The sequence below is a fragment of the Macadamia integrifolia genome, chromosome 8, assembly GCF_013358625.1.
Source record: "Macadamia integrifolia cultivar HAES 741 chromosome 8, SCU_Mint_v3, whole genome shotgun sequence".
In the NCBI taxonomy this organism is placed as follows: Eukaryota; Viridiplantae; Streptophyta; class Magnoliopsida; order Proteales; family Proteaceae; genus Macadamia; species Macadamia integrifolia.
The window spans coordinates 2,072,063-2,087,811 of NC_056564.1; the positions used below are offsets into that span (position 1 = coordinate 2,072,063).

Genomic DNA, 15,749 nt, shown 5'->3' on the forward strand with positions numbered 1-15,749 from the left:
ATCATTAATGTGAGACCAAGATAGATATGATACTTACCCGACTGAACTTGATATCAGGAATTCCATCTCGAAGTTCTACCTCTCCCAAAGAATCTTCCAAATCCTGAATGCATTTTTTCCATGTGACTGTCAGTTACACTAACTTCACAGAAAGTTTCACGGGCAGCACTTGAGAAGATGAAACATGCTTGGTTTTAGACTACCATAAGAACAGATGGACAAGTACTGTAAAGAATGAAAGATCAAAGCTTCATCTGATTAAAATAGCAATATGGCCCATATATTTGTAAATGTAAGGTGAAGATTGTGGAGATGATACCATGGTTACACGTCGTACATTAGTCCCTGGTTTCACAATATCCATTTCAGTCAGAGCATTGACAAGGGCAGCCCAGTCCCCATTTACTATATGAACTATGGATGCGAGCATGGCAAACTGATGCTTTTTTTCCATCCGACAAAGCAAACCAAAATCCAGAAACCTATAACAGAAAAAAAGAAAAAAAAAGAAAAAAGGAATGAAGTTGACCCTAGATAATAAATACAACTCTGGTGCTTTTGCTAAATGAATCCTCAAGAAAATATTATCTCAGAAGCCCCCCCCCAACGCAATTTCCTCAGTTCAACTCATGTGAATGGCAAACCATTCCCCTCTTCTAAAAATTGAGTAGAAAAATAGCGCCATGAAAAAGGACACTTCTACAAAGGGGGAGGGGCTAAGGTGAGGGGAGACCTAGAGGCAAAACCAGCTTAATCATATTTAGAAAAAGAGATGCGAAGACATACCCAATTTGTCCCCCGCTCATGTAACGCAAGTTGCCGGGATGTGGATCGGCATGCAATAACCCTGTTTCAAGGAGCTGAATAAGTGTTGCTTCCACTCCTTTTTCAACCTTGAATTTAAAAAAAAAAAAAAAAAAACAATTTATTAGTTAAAGTTAAAACCATCTTTATCAAGGTATTACTGGTACTGAAACACACAAAGGAACAAATATATGTACAATATTTATGAGGTTGACGCTTCCATTCCACTTAAGTTAATTCTAACAATTAAATTAAAATCACATTCATGCAACCATTATTGTAATAATCAGAGAACTTTAAAAGGAGAGGTGAAGTTCAAATATTTTGCAGTGTCAACCTTATATCAACGAGAATATAAGGGCTTTCTTGCCACTAAATGCACTTCATACTGACACCAAAGCGAGTGTGAACATGTGACCAGTAGTAATTACATACCAGATCAAGAAGATGTTTTTTAGCCTCAAGCTGCTGCCTCTCTGAATACCAGGATCCATCATGATCCATTGAGCTTCCAGTAGATGCATAAACCAAATCATTTGGGTTTTCACCAACCACCCACTCCATGGTCAAAACTCTCTTTTGTGTTAAATGTCTAAACACTTTTGGAACAAAAATACATGGGAAGGAGGAATGAGCTTCCTGTAGATAACAGAAATTAATAAAGCAAAAGGGACAATGAGATATAATCCTAGAAGTGAATAAGAATATACACTCATCTTTCATGCAGCATCATCACCATACAAGCAATAAATAATAAGACTGCAAGACTACTTAAAAAGATAACATCATGGAGACAAAATAAAGCAAAAGGGACAATGAGATATAATCCTATAAGTGGATAAGAATATACACTCATCTTTCATGCAGCATCATTACCATACAAGCAATAAATAATAAAACTTCAAGACTACTTAAAAAGATAACATCATGGAGATAAAATATCCATTATCTGCACATTGTAGGTAGGATTATGTATAATTTCAAAACAGGAAAATGTAGATTTAACTTATATTATGACATGTCAGACATTGGCAGCCCATGATATGAAGGACCCCCACCCATCTCATATGCCAAATTTCAATCCAAATTGAGCAAGTGACATGAGTTAAAAGTATGTCCAAAGATATGAAAAATTACAAAGATACACTAACCTCCATTTATACATATGGGGGCGGGGTCTTGGCATTGCCCTCACAAGGAAATAAAATAGCACGCCCTCCAATAATTGCCATATAGCAGTTCAGGTGGGATGAAATTGTGTACAGGCGGACCCAAAGGTCCTCTTCTCACCTGTCAAATTTCAGTCCAATCTGACTTCACCAAGTGGCAGAACAAGGTATTGAAAAAATCAGGGACTACCAAGGGATTACAGTGGCTTGCATGAACATACACGGGAGGGTTACCTACAAATCAAAGGATACATTAAATCTCAATCTGAAATTTGACATTTGGACAATCCTCAGTTAATGGGCTTATTTTATTCTTGGGTTGAGTTATGTATGTGTTGGACCTTTGATCCCATAAGTTTTCTTTGTAATGAACCACTTTAATGGACCTAAAATATGGATACAAAGTAGGAAAACGAGATTTAATTCATTAGTTTAATTAGAGTCCTATTTTGAGTCTATTTTCTTTGTTATTTCTGTTTCCAAGTCAGTTTAGGTTTCCCAATTAGTTAAGGATAGGGTTAGGCCTTTCTTTTTTTGTTTTTGAGTCTATTTTGAGTGTTCTATATAAGTTTGCCAGGGGATACAGCATTGGACACGAATTTATAAATGAAATTGCAGCTTTGCGCTCCAAAATTTTGAGAAAAAATTCTTCAACAACTGAGATAGTTGTGGGTGAGTAGCCCAGGCTAAGATAGCTATACCACCATCCACCCACATCTATCCCATCTCAATCCTTCTTTTCTTTTTTATCCTTTCAGCATCTTCGTCATCCAACAACAAGTATTGTTCTTCAAGTTTTCTTTGAATTTCTTCAAGTCTTCTAGAAGGCTAGATGTCACACGTTTTTTCAGATTAAACAATTCAGCCATCTAATCAAACTCAAATTTTGACCAAGCATTCAAGAACCCCAATTTGGAGATCGATTCAAATTTGGCTCTTTCAATGGATTAATCTTAAGATATTTACAAAATATTGAGAAAGAATTCTTCAACAACTGAGATAGTTGTGGGTGAGTATCCCAGGCTGAGATAGCCATACCACCATCCACCCACGTCTATCTCATCTCAATCCTTCTTTTCTTTTTTATTCTTTCAACATCTTCTTCATCCAACAAGTATTGTTCTTCAAGTTTTCTTTGAATTTCTTCAAGTCTTCTAGAAGGCTGGATGTCACACGTTTTTTCAGATTAAGCAATTCAGCCATCTGATCGAACTCAAATTTTAACCAGGCATTCAAGAACCCCAATTTGGAGATCGATTCAAATTTGGCCCTTTCAATGGATTGATCTTGAGATATTTACAAAATATCAATTTTGCCCTTCCTTTCTCAAGTTTTTGTCTTATTTCACTCCTAGTCTTCATTATTTGCATCTGGACCATCTTTGAGTATAGATCCTTGTCAACTGGCTACTATTTTGATTCTTTCAAATATAGTAGTACTACATTACCCAGCATTTCCTAAACATCCAACATTCAGAATTTCTAGATCACTCTTTTAAGTGGCAAAAAAAAAAAGCCAGGGCATCCTGCTCTACTTCAGGGTGAGGGAAAGCTGGAATCTTTTTCCCTTTACGTATTAGAGGTTAGAAGCATTTGGTAACTTGTTATAACTTTTAACGATCTTTTAACATCTGTCACAGACTTTTACTGAACTGGAACTTGACAAATGAGGTCAGTGCGAGATCCTCTATTACATGGGCCTACTCATTTCTTACCAATTCCTACCATGCATAGTTGTCACGCACACCATGCATTGCACATCATCATTCTAGAATGACCTTAGGACATCCCTTGACCAAACATGGAAGTCCTTAGGTGGTGTAGATTATAGAACATATTAAGAAATATATGTTCTAGTGGTATTCTATGAAAAACACAATTATCAAACTCAAAGGCATTTTGGGTAACCTTAGAGTTGGTATCAGGAGATGGACCCTTCACGAAAATTGTAGGAAATCGAGTCACGATTCCAATGCAATTGGTATCAGGTCAATCTGAGGTCGGACCAAAAAGTTATGGTCAAATCACTAACGATTGGTCAGTATGATAGCATTCTGTCAGAACAGAGTTTGTCATGTTGGCGGTCGACCGGCTGGAAGCCCCAGTCAACCGGCATTGTCCGAGCCCATAGCCAGTCGATCGGTGCCTACCTGGAACACCTCCAACGGCTATTTGTACTCCAACGGCTCTTTTCGGTCAACCGGCTACTGATGGCAGTCGACCGGTGGACCCAGAATATGACCGTTAGAGCCTTTTTTTCGCCTAAAATGATCACCTAAACTCACCTATAAATACCTATGATGTTTTTAATTAATAATTAACAATTCCTAAGCTTAATAGCACATTCTAAAGAGCTTTAAGAGTCAAAAGCATTCTACTTTACTTAAGCAACTTGGTCTTCACCATATCACAAAGAAAAGCTCAAGTCTCCATCAAGGGTCTTCCACATTCTCATTGTGCAAGTCAAAGACTTAGAGAAGACTTATATGGTGCATTCATTCATTATCATCATATTCATCATTTGCACCACACCAGAGGTAACCCTCTTTATTCCACTATCTTACTTTTCTGTTTTACATCATTTCCTAGACTGCACTTAGGATTGTGTAAGGATCCTTTTATCCTGAAAAAAGTATAAGATGCCTCTCTACCTGTAAAGGGGATTGTAAAGGTGTCTCTCTACTTGTAAAGAGGATTTGTACAGATACTCTTATCTATAAAAGATTGTAAAGGTTTTTCTTCCCTACCTATTATACTGAAAGGAAGAACTAGTGGAATACCTTACAAGAGGACTCTTGTAGGGAGTGGACTAGACTCAGGTTGAGTCGAACCACTATAATTCTTGGTGTTGTGTGATTATGAGTACTTTATTTCATTCTGCAATTTTTATCTACAATCACACATGGGATAATTTTTTTAAAGAATTGAATTTCCACAAGTATAACCTATTCACCAACCCTCTAGGTTATTTCACTTTATAGAGCTCAACAACCTTCAGGAACGTGTTGTGCAAAAGATGAAGACACTTAAACAGTAATGATTGCCCTTTTGGTCTTATTATAGATAGTGTTCATATTGGTCCAATTTATTTCTCTGTAGACTTAGATGATCCTCATCTTAGACATTGCTACTCTTCTTATAAAAACCGAAGGATTCAAAATGAATCCTGGGTCTCTAAATCTAAGTGTAATTTATAGAATTTACTACTGAGCTTTTACAAACTCTTTCACCCCAAGTTGTTTATTCTCCTCAGAAGGTCACACAAATGTTTCAGGCTAACCTAAAGCATAAAACTGTGCAAGCTAAAATGATTAAATGGGATGAGGTACAGATACCTCATGAATGGATCTTCAAGGAAGAAACTGCTCCATCTCAATTAGGATCCCTTTTCTGGAAGATCAAGCTTAAATAGAGACATCAATTAAACTGAGTTATGAGGTATCAACTTGTCCAGATGGCATCTTCTATGGCTTCCCTCTTATAGGCAGTTTCACAAACTCTAAGAAATTTCTCCTTGGTAATTGATTCAAGAGCATCTAACAATATGACTAGCACATCTTCACTCCTTCCTAACTACCATGTCTTTTCAGGTATAAAGACACTTAGTATTCTCTATGCCCTGTGGTTATAAATTATAGGAAAATTTTCTTGTACCACCCCTAAAAATATTCATAATATACTATAACCCCCATAATTTGAAAAAAGATCTTGTATGTCCCTTACTTTCATAAAAAAATTTCTAATAAATCCATTCCATTAGAAGGAAATCGTTAAGTGATGATGTTAGCAGTTTATTATTATCTAAATGGCCAAACTACCCTTGGGTATGGGTAAACTTACCGTTTCACCCTTCATTTTTAAACCCCCAAATTGGTAAGATGTCTTGCTTTTTCTCTTAAACCTTGATCTCTACTCCGACTACCTGTGAAGAAACAGTTGAGAGGAAGAAGCTTCATTGCCTTCCTTGACGCAGGTGATTTCGTATCCTTCCCTACCTCTGTGAACAGACTTGCTCTTACCCCCGCACTCAGTGAGTATTTGTAGAAAACATTGCTTGGGTCAAGATCGGGGAAGACAATGCTGAGGTGTCGTTTAGGGTTTGGTTTTCTTTGTTGGTGTTGATGAGGTGATGTTTGAAGGAGAGTGGTTTGCAAGGTCTGGACACAGGGGTGTTGAGCTCGAAGACGGTGTGGAGGAGGAACGTTTGGAAGGTGGGATGGGAGAAGGAGAGAAATGGTCAATGGTGTCAAGGCCAGCCATGAGCTCCCAGGAGTTTAAATCCTGTGGTGGTATGGGTTCAAAATGAGCTCCAATCAAAATTCGGCATTGTTGCTCAGACTAGAACTGGATTGTCGTTCAATCAGAAATGCTGATTCAGTTTGGACTCAAATAAGTCTAAATTCTACCATCTTCCTCTTATTTAAATGCAAAAAACCATGAGCAAGCTTCTTGGGTATGGAGAATAAAAGAAAAACAGAACCCTGGGCACAAAAATGGGGTTGTTAGAGAATTGGAACATGTCCATCAATAAACATATGGTCTGATGAGCTTCTGTTGATTCATTTCCATTTACAACTGTTGACCTCATTCAATGACGACCTCCAATTAGGGGCAAAGGGAACTGGGTTCTGGGAGAGGGCTTGGGAAGAGCGTATCAGGGGTGAACCTTTGTGAGATGGATGGGTTAAGCTCTTCGATATGGCTTCTGATTTCTTCTTATCCCTTTTTGTTATTATGAATGATATTTTTCTATAACAATTTCCCAACGATTTCTTCCATTTCATACAATTTTCTGGCAAGCCATACATTTCTTCTGGTTTCATCTTTATTAGAGCTTGTTTGATCTCTCTAATTTTTTTTGAAATACGTAGATTTTATGGGATTAGAATGTAAGAAGAAAAAGAAAGGTTAATTAGGTTAAAAAATGGATAATAAGAGAGAGAGAGAGAGAGAGAGAATACAAAACAAGTGAGTTTCGGCTGGCTCTCAAGCAAACCCATTCTCAAGTGCAAGATGAAGAAAGGAAACAGAAGAAGCCCTGATCAGCGCAAGTGGAAGAATCTTTCCAATCGGTACAAGGTGATCACAAATATGATCACCTCTTGAAAAGCGCAGGTCGAAATCTGCTCCCTCATTTTTTGGAGTTAAAAAAATGTCTTTCTTTTTGTTTGATTTTTAGGATTAATTTTGGTTGAAAATGTTGCAGGGGAATGGACATGATCCAGCAAATAGACGGCAATCCCAATTCTTGGAGTAGTTACACACGGTTTCTGTTGAAAAGAACTTGAGTGAGGGAAATGGGTTGTTATGTTTAAGTTACTTACATGGTCAAAAAAGTATTTTCATGTTTTAAGTTAACACTGGTACTCATTAGGGGTGTGGTGGATATTTTTTACAAATCATGGGGTTACAAGAAATAATGAACATTTTTAGGGGTGGTACAAGAAAATTTCCCTAAATTATAATTAATGCCCATCCATCAGAGTAGTACTGATTTTATCATGATAAAGTGTACCAGGAAGCAATGGCCTGCTGCTTCAGTGGATTCCATCAACCACCGAAGATGAAATAGAATCCTTTCTGGTTGGATACAATTTCCATTGTTTTTAACAATTGTTGTCATCTAGGTTTCTTGTATTAGGTTATAGGAATCAATTTTGCAATACAAAAGAGATCGCGAAGAGCAAATCTCCGTCTTTCCAACCCTATTTTCTCCCAGATGGTGGATAAAATTCATCTCAACTCATGCATATAAGCACCATTCTGAAAGTTAAACTATGTAAAGCTTGCTACGTTCTTATTTCTTTTGTTTCATTATTCGATCATGCTTTTTCTATTTTCCACATTTCTGTAACTTGCTGGAAAAGCAGTGGAAGCAAATGAAATAATGAAGAAAAAAAAAGGTACCATGAACTCATAAGCATTTGCAGCCTCGATAGTGTAATTCAACTCCCCAACCAAGCCTCTTCCAAGCTCATCAGCATAGAACCGAGGATCACTTTTTCTTTTTGCCACCTTTTGCAATAGACCCAGCTGAAACAATTAAATAAAAAATTATTTGAGAATGCAATGCTTATATATGGAGACATAAACCACTAAAAGTACAGATTAAACAAACCCCAAGCCGAAGAATATAGATATCTCGCACAACCACATGGAGCAAGTTAGGACGCTGAACTTTTACAGCAACATTTGACCCATCAAGCGTAATCGCACGGTACACCTATGATAAATTTTGCAAAAAAAAAATACAAATTATCAATACATATCAACATAATAATTAATCAATGGTTATATTATAGATAATTGTCAGAAAAACGTTGTAGAGTGAAATATGTGTCAAGAGAGAAATACCTGACCAAATGAAGCAGCAGCAACAGGTTCCTCAGAGATATAGCTGAAGAATGTCTCTATAGGAGAGCCTAATTCTTCCTCAATGATCTGCATGGCCACATTCCTGGGAAAAGGGGGGATTTGATCATGCAACTCAGATAGTGCCTGCACTCAAAAAGAAATAGTTAGGGATTAAGATCTCGCAATTGCATCCCATTGCAGGATAATCTACACACAACATGCAATAAGGAATTCAAAATATAACCATAATTGCAGGGATATGACCATGCTCTAGAGTCTAGAACCTAACCTTGGAAAACTCTAACCCGAGTATATCCGGCCTTGTAGAAAGTGACTGACCGACTGCATTCTCAAGCAAAGGCATGTAACTAGCATATAAAAAGAAAAGGTTCCAGAAGTAAAATTAAAAGAAAGGCTTTCCCCTCCTTTCTATATATACATCACATGCTTAAATTCCAAAAGGATTATGGATTGCAAGAAAGGAAAAAAATAGTAAAAGTTGCATGATAATGACTGAAAATATTTTAGTCACAATCTTCTATTAGACCATCTCACCAACCTTTCACAAAAGTTGGACCCAGGTTCAGCATTGTTTCTTTCAGCACTGACCCAAAATAGTATTCTGAATTGTTCCCAACACCACCTTCGTCCACACCTGATCTATCAAACTTGACAATCCCCAATGTTCGCAATTTGATTGCAGCAAAAGCAAAGGAGGAAAAAACCTACCAATTTCACATCAAATATTAATAAGAACTGAATGCTACAATTTGTTGAGAAACAGCTCATTCATCTTGATTAGGCTTCACAAAATTATAAATGAAGATTTACAACCATGGATGATGAAAATGTGAAATAAGAGGGAAACGATTAAATACTTGTCCATTTGGTCCTCAGACAGATTGGCGATTCCAATATCTAACTAAGTTGAAGAAGCAACATCATTAGAAAGAAAAGAGCATATTTCATGCATTGATCTCCGTAATTAACTGGTATCTAGAAAATACTAATGAATGTAAAATCCTAGGATAGTGTGAAAATAAAATTTAAAAAAAATAAATAATTAAATAAATTTGTAATAAGTTACACACATCAAAAGTTGTAATCATTACTCATTTAGTAACCAGAAAATTCCAGTCTTGCAATGATCTATGGTCCTTGGTGTTGGGAATACAAACACTTTCCCACCTATGTGCCAATTAATGTAGATGCACAACAAAATATGTGCAAAACAAATAATGCAAAGAAATCAAATTCAAGCTAAACCATAAAATAACACGCTAGCTTTTTTAAGTGGAAATCCCATGCAAAGTGAAAGGGAAAAACCATGGTCTGCAAATGAGGAACAAAAGAGCACCATTCCATATCTCTTTCCACTCACATTCACAAGATAAGACACCACAAAAAATGTTATAATGCTCGCGGCAAACAGAATGGGAGGGGAAAAAAAAGGAGTTTGCACACTTAGTCACGACACTGAATGGAGGGAAAAAAATCACTCAGAAAAAATAACCACCCCCTCCACGTGCAGAAGGAACCCCTTCTCAGCCCAAAAAAAATCAAAGGGTTACATTTCCAAAATTCTGAAAACCAGATTCAAGAACGAGGAATGTCCGCAATCACAAATACAAGGGAGAAGTGTCCAATTAAAAAACCCTTGCCATACTCATTGAACTTGCCAATCTAAGGATCAATATCAAGTAGAAAGTTTATCATCAAATACAAATCAGACAAAAGTGAAGCAACTGAATACCTCAATTAGACGAAGGGCCACCAAATGAGGTCTGCAACTGAAATACTCAGAAACTTCCTGTGGATTGTAGATTTCAGGAAGTGGCCTAGACCAAATCTTGGACAAATGGTAAAAGTAACTTGCATAAGCCTCCAAAGCTTTTAAATCAGCCATAAATAAATCCATGCCTGATAGTCCTGTCAAAAGAGTGTCATATTCACATATCACTATAAGCTTACCAAAATTAAGAAGCATGGGGATTGATGATATATCAACCCCCAAGAGTGAGGAAAAGTAAGAGAGAGTTGAATGCAATACCCCTCCTTAACTTTGGTTTATAATTTGTCAAGAAACAGGAATTGGCAATCAATTCCAATACCCAAACTTGCATTGATACACCTTTGTTGGGAAATCACCCAAGTCTTATACTAGATTTATATTGGCAAGCAGTTAAAGCAACTACCTCTGCAGCTACACTGGCATTTAAAATCTGTTCCATTTCATAGCAAATCACAATGCCTTTTTTTTTTTTTTTTATATATTGGCAAGCAGATACAGTAAAGCAACTACCTCTGCAGTACACTAGCATTTAAAATCTGTTCCATTTCGTAGCAAAGTAACTTGGAACCCCCCCCCCCTTCTAATAGCAAGCATTATTGAAATACAGATGCACCCCCATTTCAGCAGTGACCAAAGCCTGAAGTCCTATCCAGATTTTGTATGAGCAAGCAGATACACAATAAGTTCAACCTACAAAACCATTTAAACACCATCAATCGCAGCAACCATTACAGTGTCCACCAGTTAGCCCATTTTAAACACAAAGCATTATTAGAAACATTAACCCTCCTATAAGAACTTCAAGGAATTAGGCAACATGGTAGAAGTTGTTAACTCGAAACGTTTTGGTAATGGGGTTATTTGGATATCCAATACTGATCCCGCAATACTAACTGCATTTAGTCCCATCACCATTAGCTGAATTATCTGCCAAAAGTTTATGGATTCCATGATTTTGAAAATATCCTTCGTGTGACATTATTAGAAGACAATAATCACTCCAAATTCCTCAAATCTCACACTTCAAGATAAAACCCTAAAAACAAATGAAAGTGTCAAATAGTCCCGTTAGTATTTCCTATCATCATTTTTAAATAGAGCACTGCAAGTTTCCACCAGGTACCACGTGTCTACCAGGTAGCCCATTTTAAACACTAAGCATTATTAGAAACATTAACCCTCCTATTAGAACTTGAAGGAATTTTATAGGCCAACAGGGTAGAAGTTATTAACACGAAACACTTTGGTAATGGGGTTATTTGGATATGCAATACTGACCCCGCATTAATAATTGCATTTAGTCCCATCAGCATTAGCTGAATTATCTGCCAAAATTTTATGGAATCCATGATTTTGAAAATATCCTTCGTATCACATTATTAGAAGACAAGAATCACTCCGAATTCATCAAATCTCACACTTCAAGATAAAACCCTGAAGACAAATGAAAGTATCAAATCGTCCGGCAGTATTTCCTTTCATCATTTTTTAATAGAGCACTGCAAATTTCCACCGGGTACCACGATCACCAACGAAACTAAACTTATGAGGGAAAATTCAAACCCAAAAGAGGAAAAAATGAGTTCCATTGAATTACAACGCAAGGATGTTTCTCCAACGTTGCCAAATCCTTCTCCAACAACCAAAGAAAATTAACCACACAGAGCTGTTGATAAAAGATAAGAAAGGAATGAAGAGGAGGGGAGAACCTGGGTAGGAAGGCTCAGGCCAGGACGGCCGCGGGGCGGGGGAAGCCTGGTGATCCTCGAGGCTGCGAAGCCAAAGAAGGTCGTCGAAGGTCTTCGAGATTTGTTGAAGGCGAGGCGACTCACTGACCCAACTGATCCCCTTGTTGATACCCTTCCTCAAGAACTCCAAGTCCGTACGAACTACCTGAGCCAACTGACTGAAGTTTCCGGAGATAGGCCGTTGTTTCTTTCTTTTAACTTTTGAGGAGGGCCGGCTGGAGTAAACAACAGAGAGAGGGAGTGATGCTGCCGCAGTCGCCATTAGAGAGACCTCCGCGCTCGGTGTGATATGCAATTACCAACTAGAAGGGCCTCCCTTTCCCTTACTCCCTCTGGCCTCTTCTTCTCCCTTGCTCCTACTTCCCCGTTATTCGCTTGTTAACGAATCGATTTTCTTGATGTTTACAGTTCCTATCATCTTCGCAGGTTCGCAGAACTTCTGTGACTTGGTTTATAACTGTACAGCGATTCCAAGTAGGGGGGATAAAAAGTAGCCTGAAGAAACCAAAAGAAGGGTTAATGTATAGAAAGTAGAAACGAATGGCAGAAACAGAAGCACGTTTTTAATTAGTTTCAATTAAAAAAGGATTTTCTGAGGCTATGTTTGGAAGCAAGAAATGAAATTCAAAAAAAATTTACCGTGTAACATGTCCAGCTGTCGAGAGAAGATTCTTGCCTCAATTTTCAAATTTCTCCTCGAAAGTTGCGAAATTTTCTACCAGCGCCTCAAAATTGTCTCGCCGAATAGTCGAGAAATGGCGAGAAAACTACGACCTTTTACAACGGCCGCTGTTATAGAGAGAGAGAAATGGGCGGTGGGGGAGTTTCGCCCGATTGTGCCCAACTGCCGCTTCTGCCGGAGACCGGAAAGAGACCGGCAAAAGGAGTTCCAGAGAAATAGTCTTTGTTCGTCCCATGCGCTCGAGAGACAATACCAGATTAAAGTTGTTGAGGAAAACAAGGGGAAAATGAAAAGGAGCACTCTTCTATTATTCTCATTTCTTTATTGGCATCCAAACGCAGGATTATTAACAATTATGGCTTCTTTTACCTGTCCACTCACGGTCACGGGTGCCATCCATTTTTTTCTCCAATCCACAAATTCTTATATGTTCCCAAAATATTTTCCTTATGTCCCCTTGTCAATTTGAAGCATCACATTTTCATTCAATGTGGCCTTAGGAAAACTCGATCCCTTTTAATATAGAGAGAGTATTTGATGTAATATTAAAAGGCAGTTTTGCATCAATAGGGTAAGGATGTAAAACCAAAACGAAATTATTTATCGAAATCGAATTGAGCTATTTATGTTGAAATCATGATCCTTTAATAAATGGTTCAGTTTTGGTTTTAAATTTGAAATCGTTTAGTTCAACAATTTAAATCGACTTAAACCGTTTAAATTGTTAGTAACACACTAAAGCAATTAACATATACATGATAAGTTTGAGTCATTCAATTTTAAGTTTACATACATTTCAATCAAAATGTTAAGTTTACATTAAATAACTATTAAAATAAACATATAATAATAAATAAATTGTAATCCACTTCAATTAAAATTTTTAATGTAAAGAAGTTCTTTTGAATAAAAAAATAGAAACCTTAAGAAACAGTTTAAAATAATTTAAACTAAGACTATTTATAAATGATTTTTACTTTAATATCTAAAACCATTTGTTAAACAAATCTATTTTGGTTTTACCTAAAAATTCTTGCACAAATTGAATCGAACCATTTATATCAAAAATGATTAGCACCCTTTATAAGGATACAAATTATTAATAAAAGAGGGCTACAAGATGTTAATTATAATTGAATGATTATCAAAGACATCTTATATTTGAGAAGTTACCACCATTCAAAAGTGGAATATCATGCCCTCTAATAACTATAACGACACTATTTAAGTGTGGCTGAAATTTTGTGCATAGTTGGACCACGGGTCCTCTCCTTACATGTGCCACTACCCCCCCCCCAAAAAAAACAGTGTATTAAAAAATAAAAATAAAAATATTTGTAGTGCATGGGAAAGTATGCTTAAATATAGAAGGATGTATTAAATCTCGATCTGAAAAATGATATGTCTAACCGACATTATTTTCAACTGTTCAATAGTTAGAATTATCTCCCCATTTTTCCGTGTCACACAAAACACAAGCATGTTAGTCCCACTCCTAGGTGTGGGCATGCTAGCATGCTAAGATACTATACTAGAAGATATACTATAAGATATGCCAAGATACTTTATTAAAAAAAAAATGATATAATGTAAATCTTGGATTGGGATCCTCTCCTAAGTGGTAATCACTCAGATATTTCCCATAGCTATTTGGTTGATCCACATGTGTCAAAGTGGTGATCCAACGGCTCTCGACATGGTGTCTCTGTTCTGGTACGTAGAAGCACATTTATTGGATCATCGGTTTGATACAAATCAATCGCCCAGATAGCTATGGGTTGACCTAGGTGATCACCGCTCAAGAGATGAGTCAGATCCGTAAATCATTTATTTTCCCTGTAATAGAGAGAGCACTCAATACTCAATATATATTTTATGCTCAATAAATTTTACATTATTTTTCCCACTTATAATCCAACAAGGCGTTAGTGAGGGAAACGTAAATACTTAAAACAAAATAGATCACGACCTTGCCAAAAAAGTGGTATAGATGTGAAGTGCATTTCTAACAACCTTAAGTATCGGTGTTTGGTTTGCATCATTTTCTTTGCTTTCCAATAAGTGTGGCATTGGGCCTCAACTCTTTCTTGAGTCTATTACAGCCATTAATGGCCTTCAATTTCTGTCCCATTTATGAATAAATGTTAATATCCCTCATTGTTGCAAGATCCCCATAGTCACCATCCAAATTCCAAACCCTCAATCGGGGAATTGTTGATTGTCTATGGGTGTTGGAGATTATTTTTTAATTTTATTAAGAAACTTGGGGAAGATAGATTTAGACTCAGACCGTACATAACAAAGGGAATGTGGGGCCTAAATTTGGAACTTGACCTATTTTATACGATAAATAACGACACTGGATGTTGGTATCACACCTCAATGAAGGCCATACATTCAATTCTTGGTTATCTTGTAGTTGTATTACCTGGAATGACAAAATTCATAGAATGGAATTACAATTTAACACCTTTTGAGATCTTGAGATTTTGAGAAAGTTGTTCATTAAAAAGTTATGAGAATAGGTCTTGAACTGGATCAAAGACTTTCGCCAAACATGCCACTTAGTTAAACTACGTGGCGTATGTTAACTCCATCTTCCTCTTCTTCTTTTTCTTCTCCCTTTCTCTTTTGTGAGTGAATATTGGAAGTTTATATTATCATTAAGGCACAAAGTTTGTTTATCTACCAAGCAGTTGATGGGGTATGTGGTTTGGCACAATATGACACATTAACGGAACTTTCATTGTATGCAAAAGTGTCTTAAACTCTCATGCTTTGTACCATAAATCCATAACAACTACCAAAAAATGTGTTGCTCTATCGCCTATTGATCCCTTGACCTGAACATAAAAAAAAAGAAGAAATAATATATATATTACTCTTGGTAGTACACCTCACCTCAATTCTCAGCTCTCCTTGACAATCTTTGATATTCTCTCTTCTCCCTAACCACATGGACTCATATATACGAATCATCGGACACTTCCTCCCATGCACCCATTTGCTTAGTGTGAAAGATCTCAATACATGTGTAAATCCATATTTATAGGGGAAGATAAGAAAAGTAACTCCTATGTGTGCAAAAAGACCAATGAAAGCACTTGATGAAGCATCCACTCCATGCAATTTTCCATCTTGTCATGCCATTGTTAAGGTCCCAGGCACCAGAAGAGACTCAAAGAGGAAGACCCATAAACG

General features: G+C 36.9%; 1 protein-coding gene across 2 annotated transcripts in view; it reads right to left on the bottom strand.

The window, feature by feature from the left end:
• The window catches only part of LOC122085918 (uncharacterized protein slr1919), a 38,707-nt gene extending 25,853 nt beyond the window's left edge, over window positions 1-12,854 (bottom strand). The window contains exons 1-12 of one of the 2 annotated variants that reach the window (XM_042654534.1): window positions 12,506-12,854; window positions 11,828-12,323; window positions 10,080-10,255; window positions 8,886-9,051; window positions 8,616-8,668; window positions 8,327-8,470; window positions 8,091-8,195; window positions 7,880-8,005; window positions 1,240-1,443; window positions 787-893; window positions 320-482; window positions 38-103 (exon numbers count right to left, since the gene is read on the bottom strand). In XM_042654534.1, coding sequence (XP_042510468.1) covers window positions 38-103; window positions 320-482; window positions 787-893; window positions 1,240-1,443; window positions 7,880-8,005; window positions 8,091-8,195; window positions 8,327-8,470; window positions 8,616-8,668; window positions 8,886-9,051; window positions 10,080-10,255; window positions 11,828-12,128 — 1,611 coding nt within the window. In that variant the 5' untranslated portion in view covers window positions 12,129-12,323; window positions 12,506-12,854. Of the gene's footprint in view, window positions 1-37; window positions 104-319; window positions 483-786; window positions 894-1,239; window positions 1,444-7,879; window positions 8,006-8,090; window positions 8,196-8,326; window positions 8,471-8,615; window positions 8,669-8,885; window positions 9,052-10,079; window positions 10,256-11,827; window positions 12,362-12,505 lie in introns of both variants that reach the window. The other variant, XM_042654535.1, reaches the window with a different exon arrangement.
• Window positions 12,855-15,749: the final 2,895 nt, after the last annotated feature.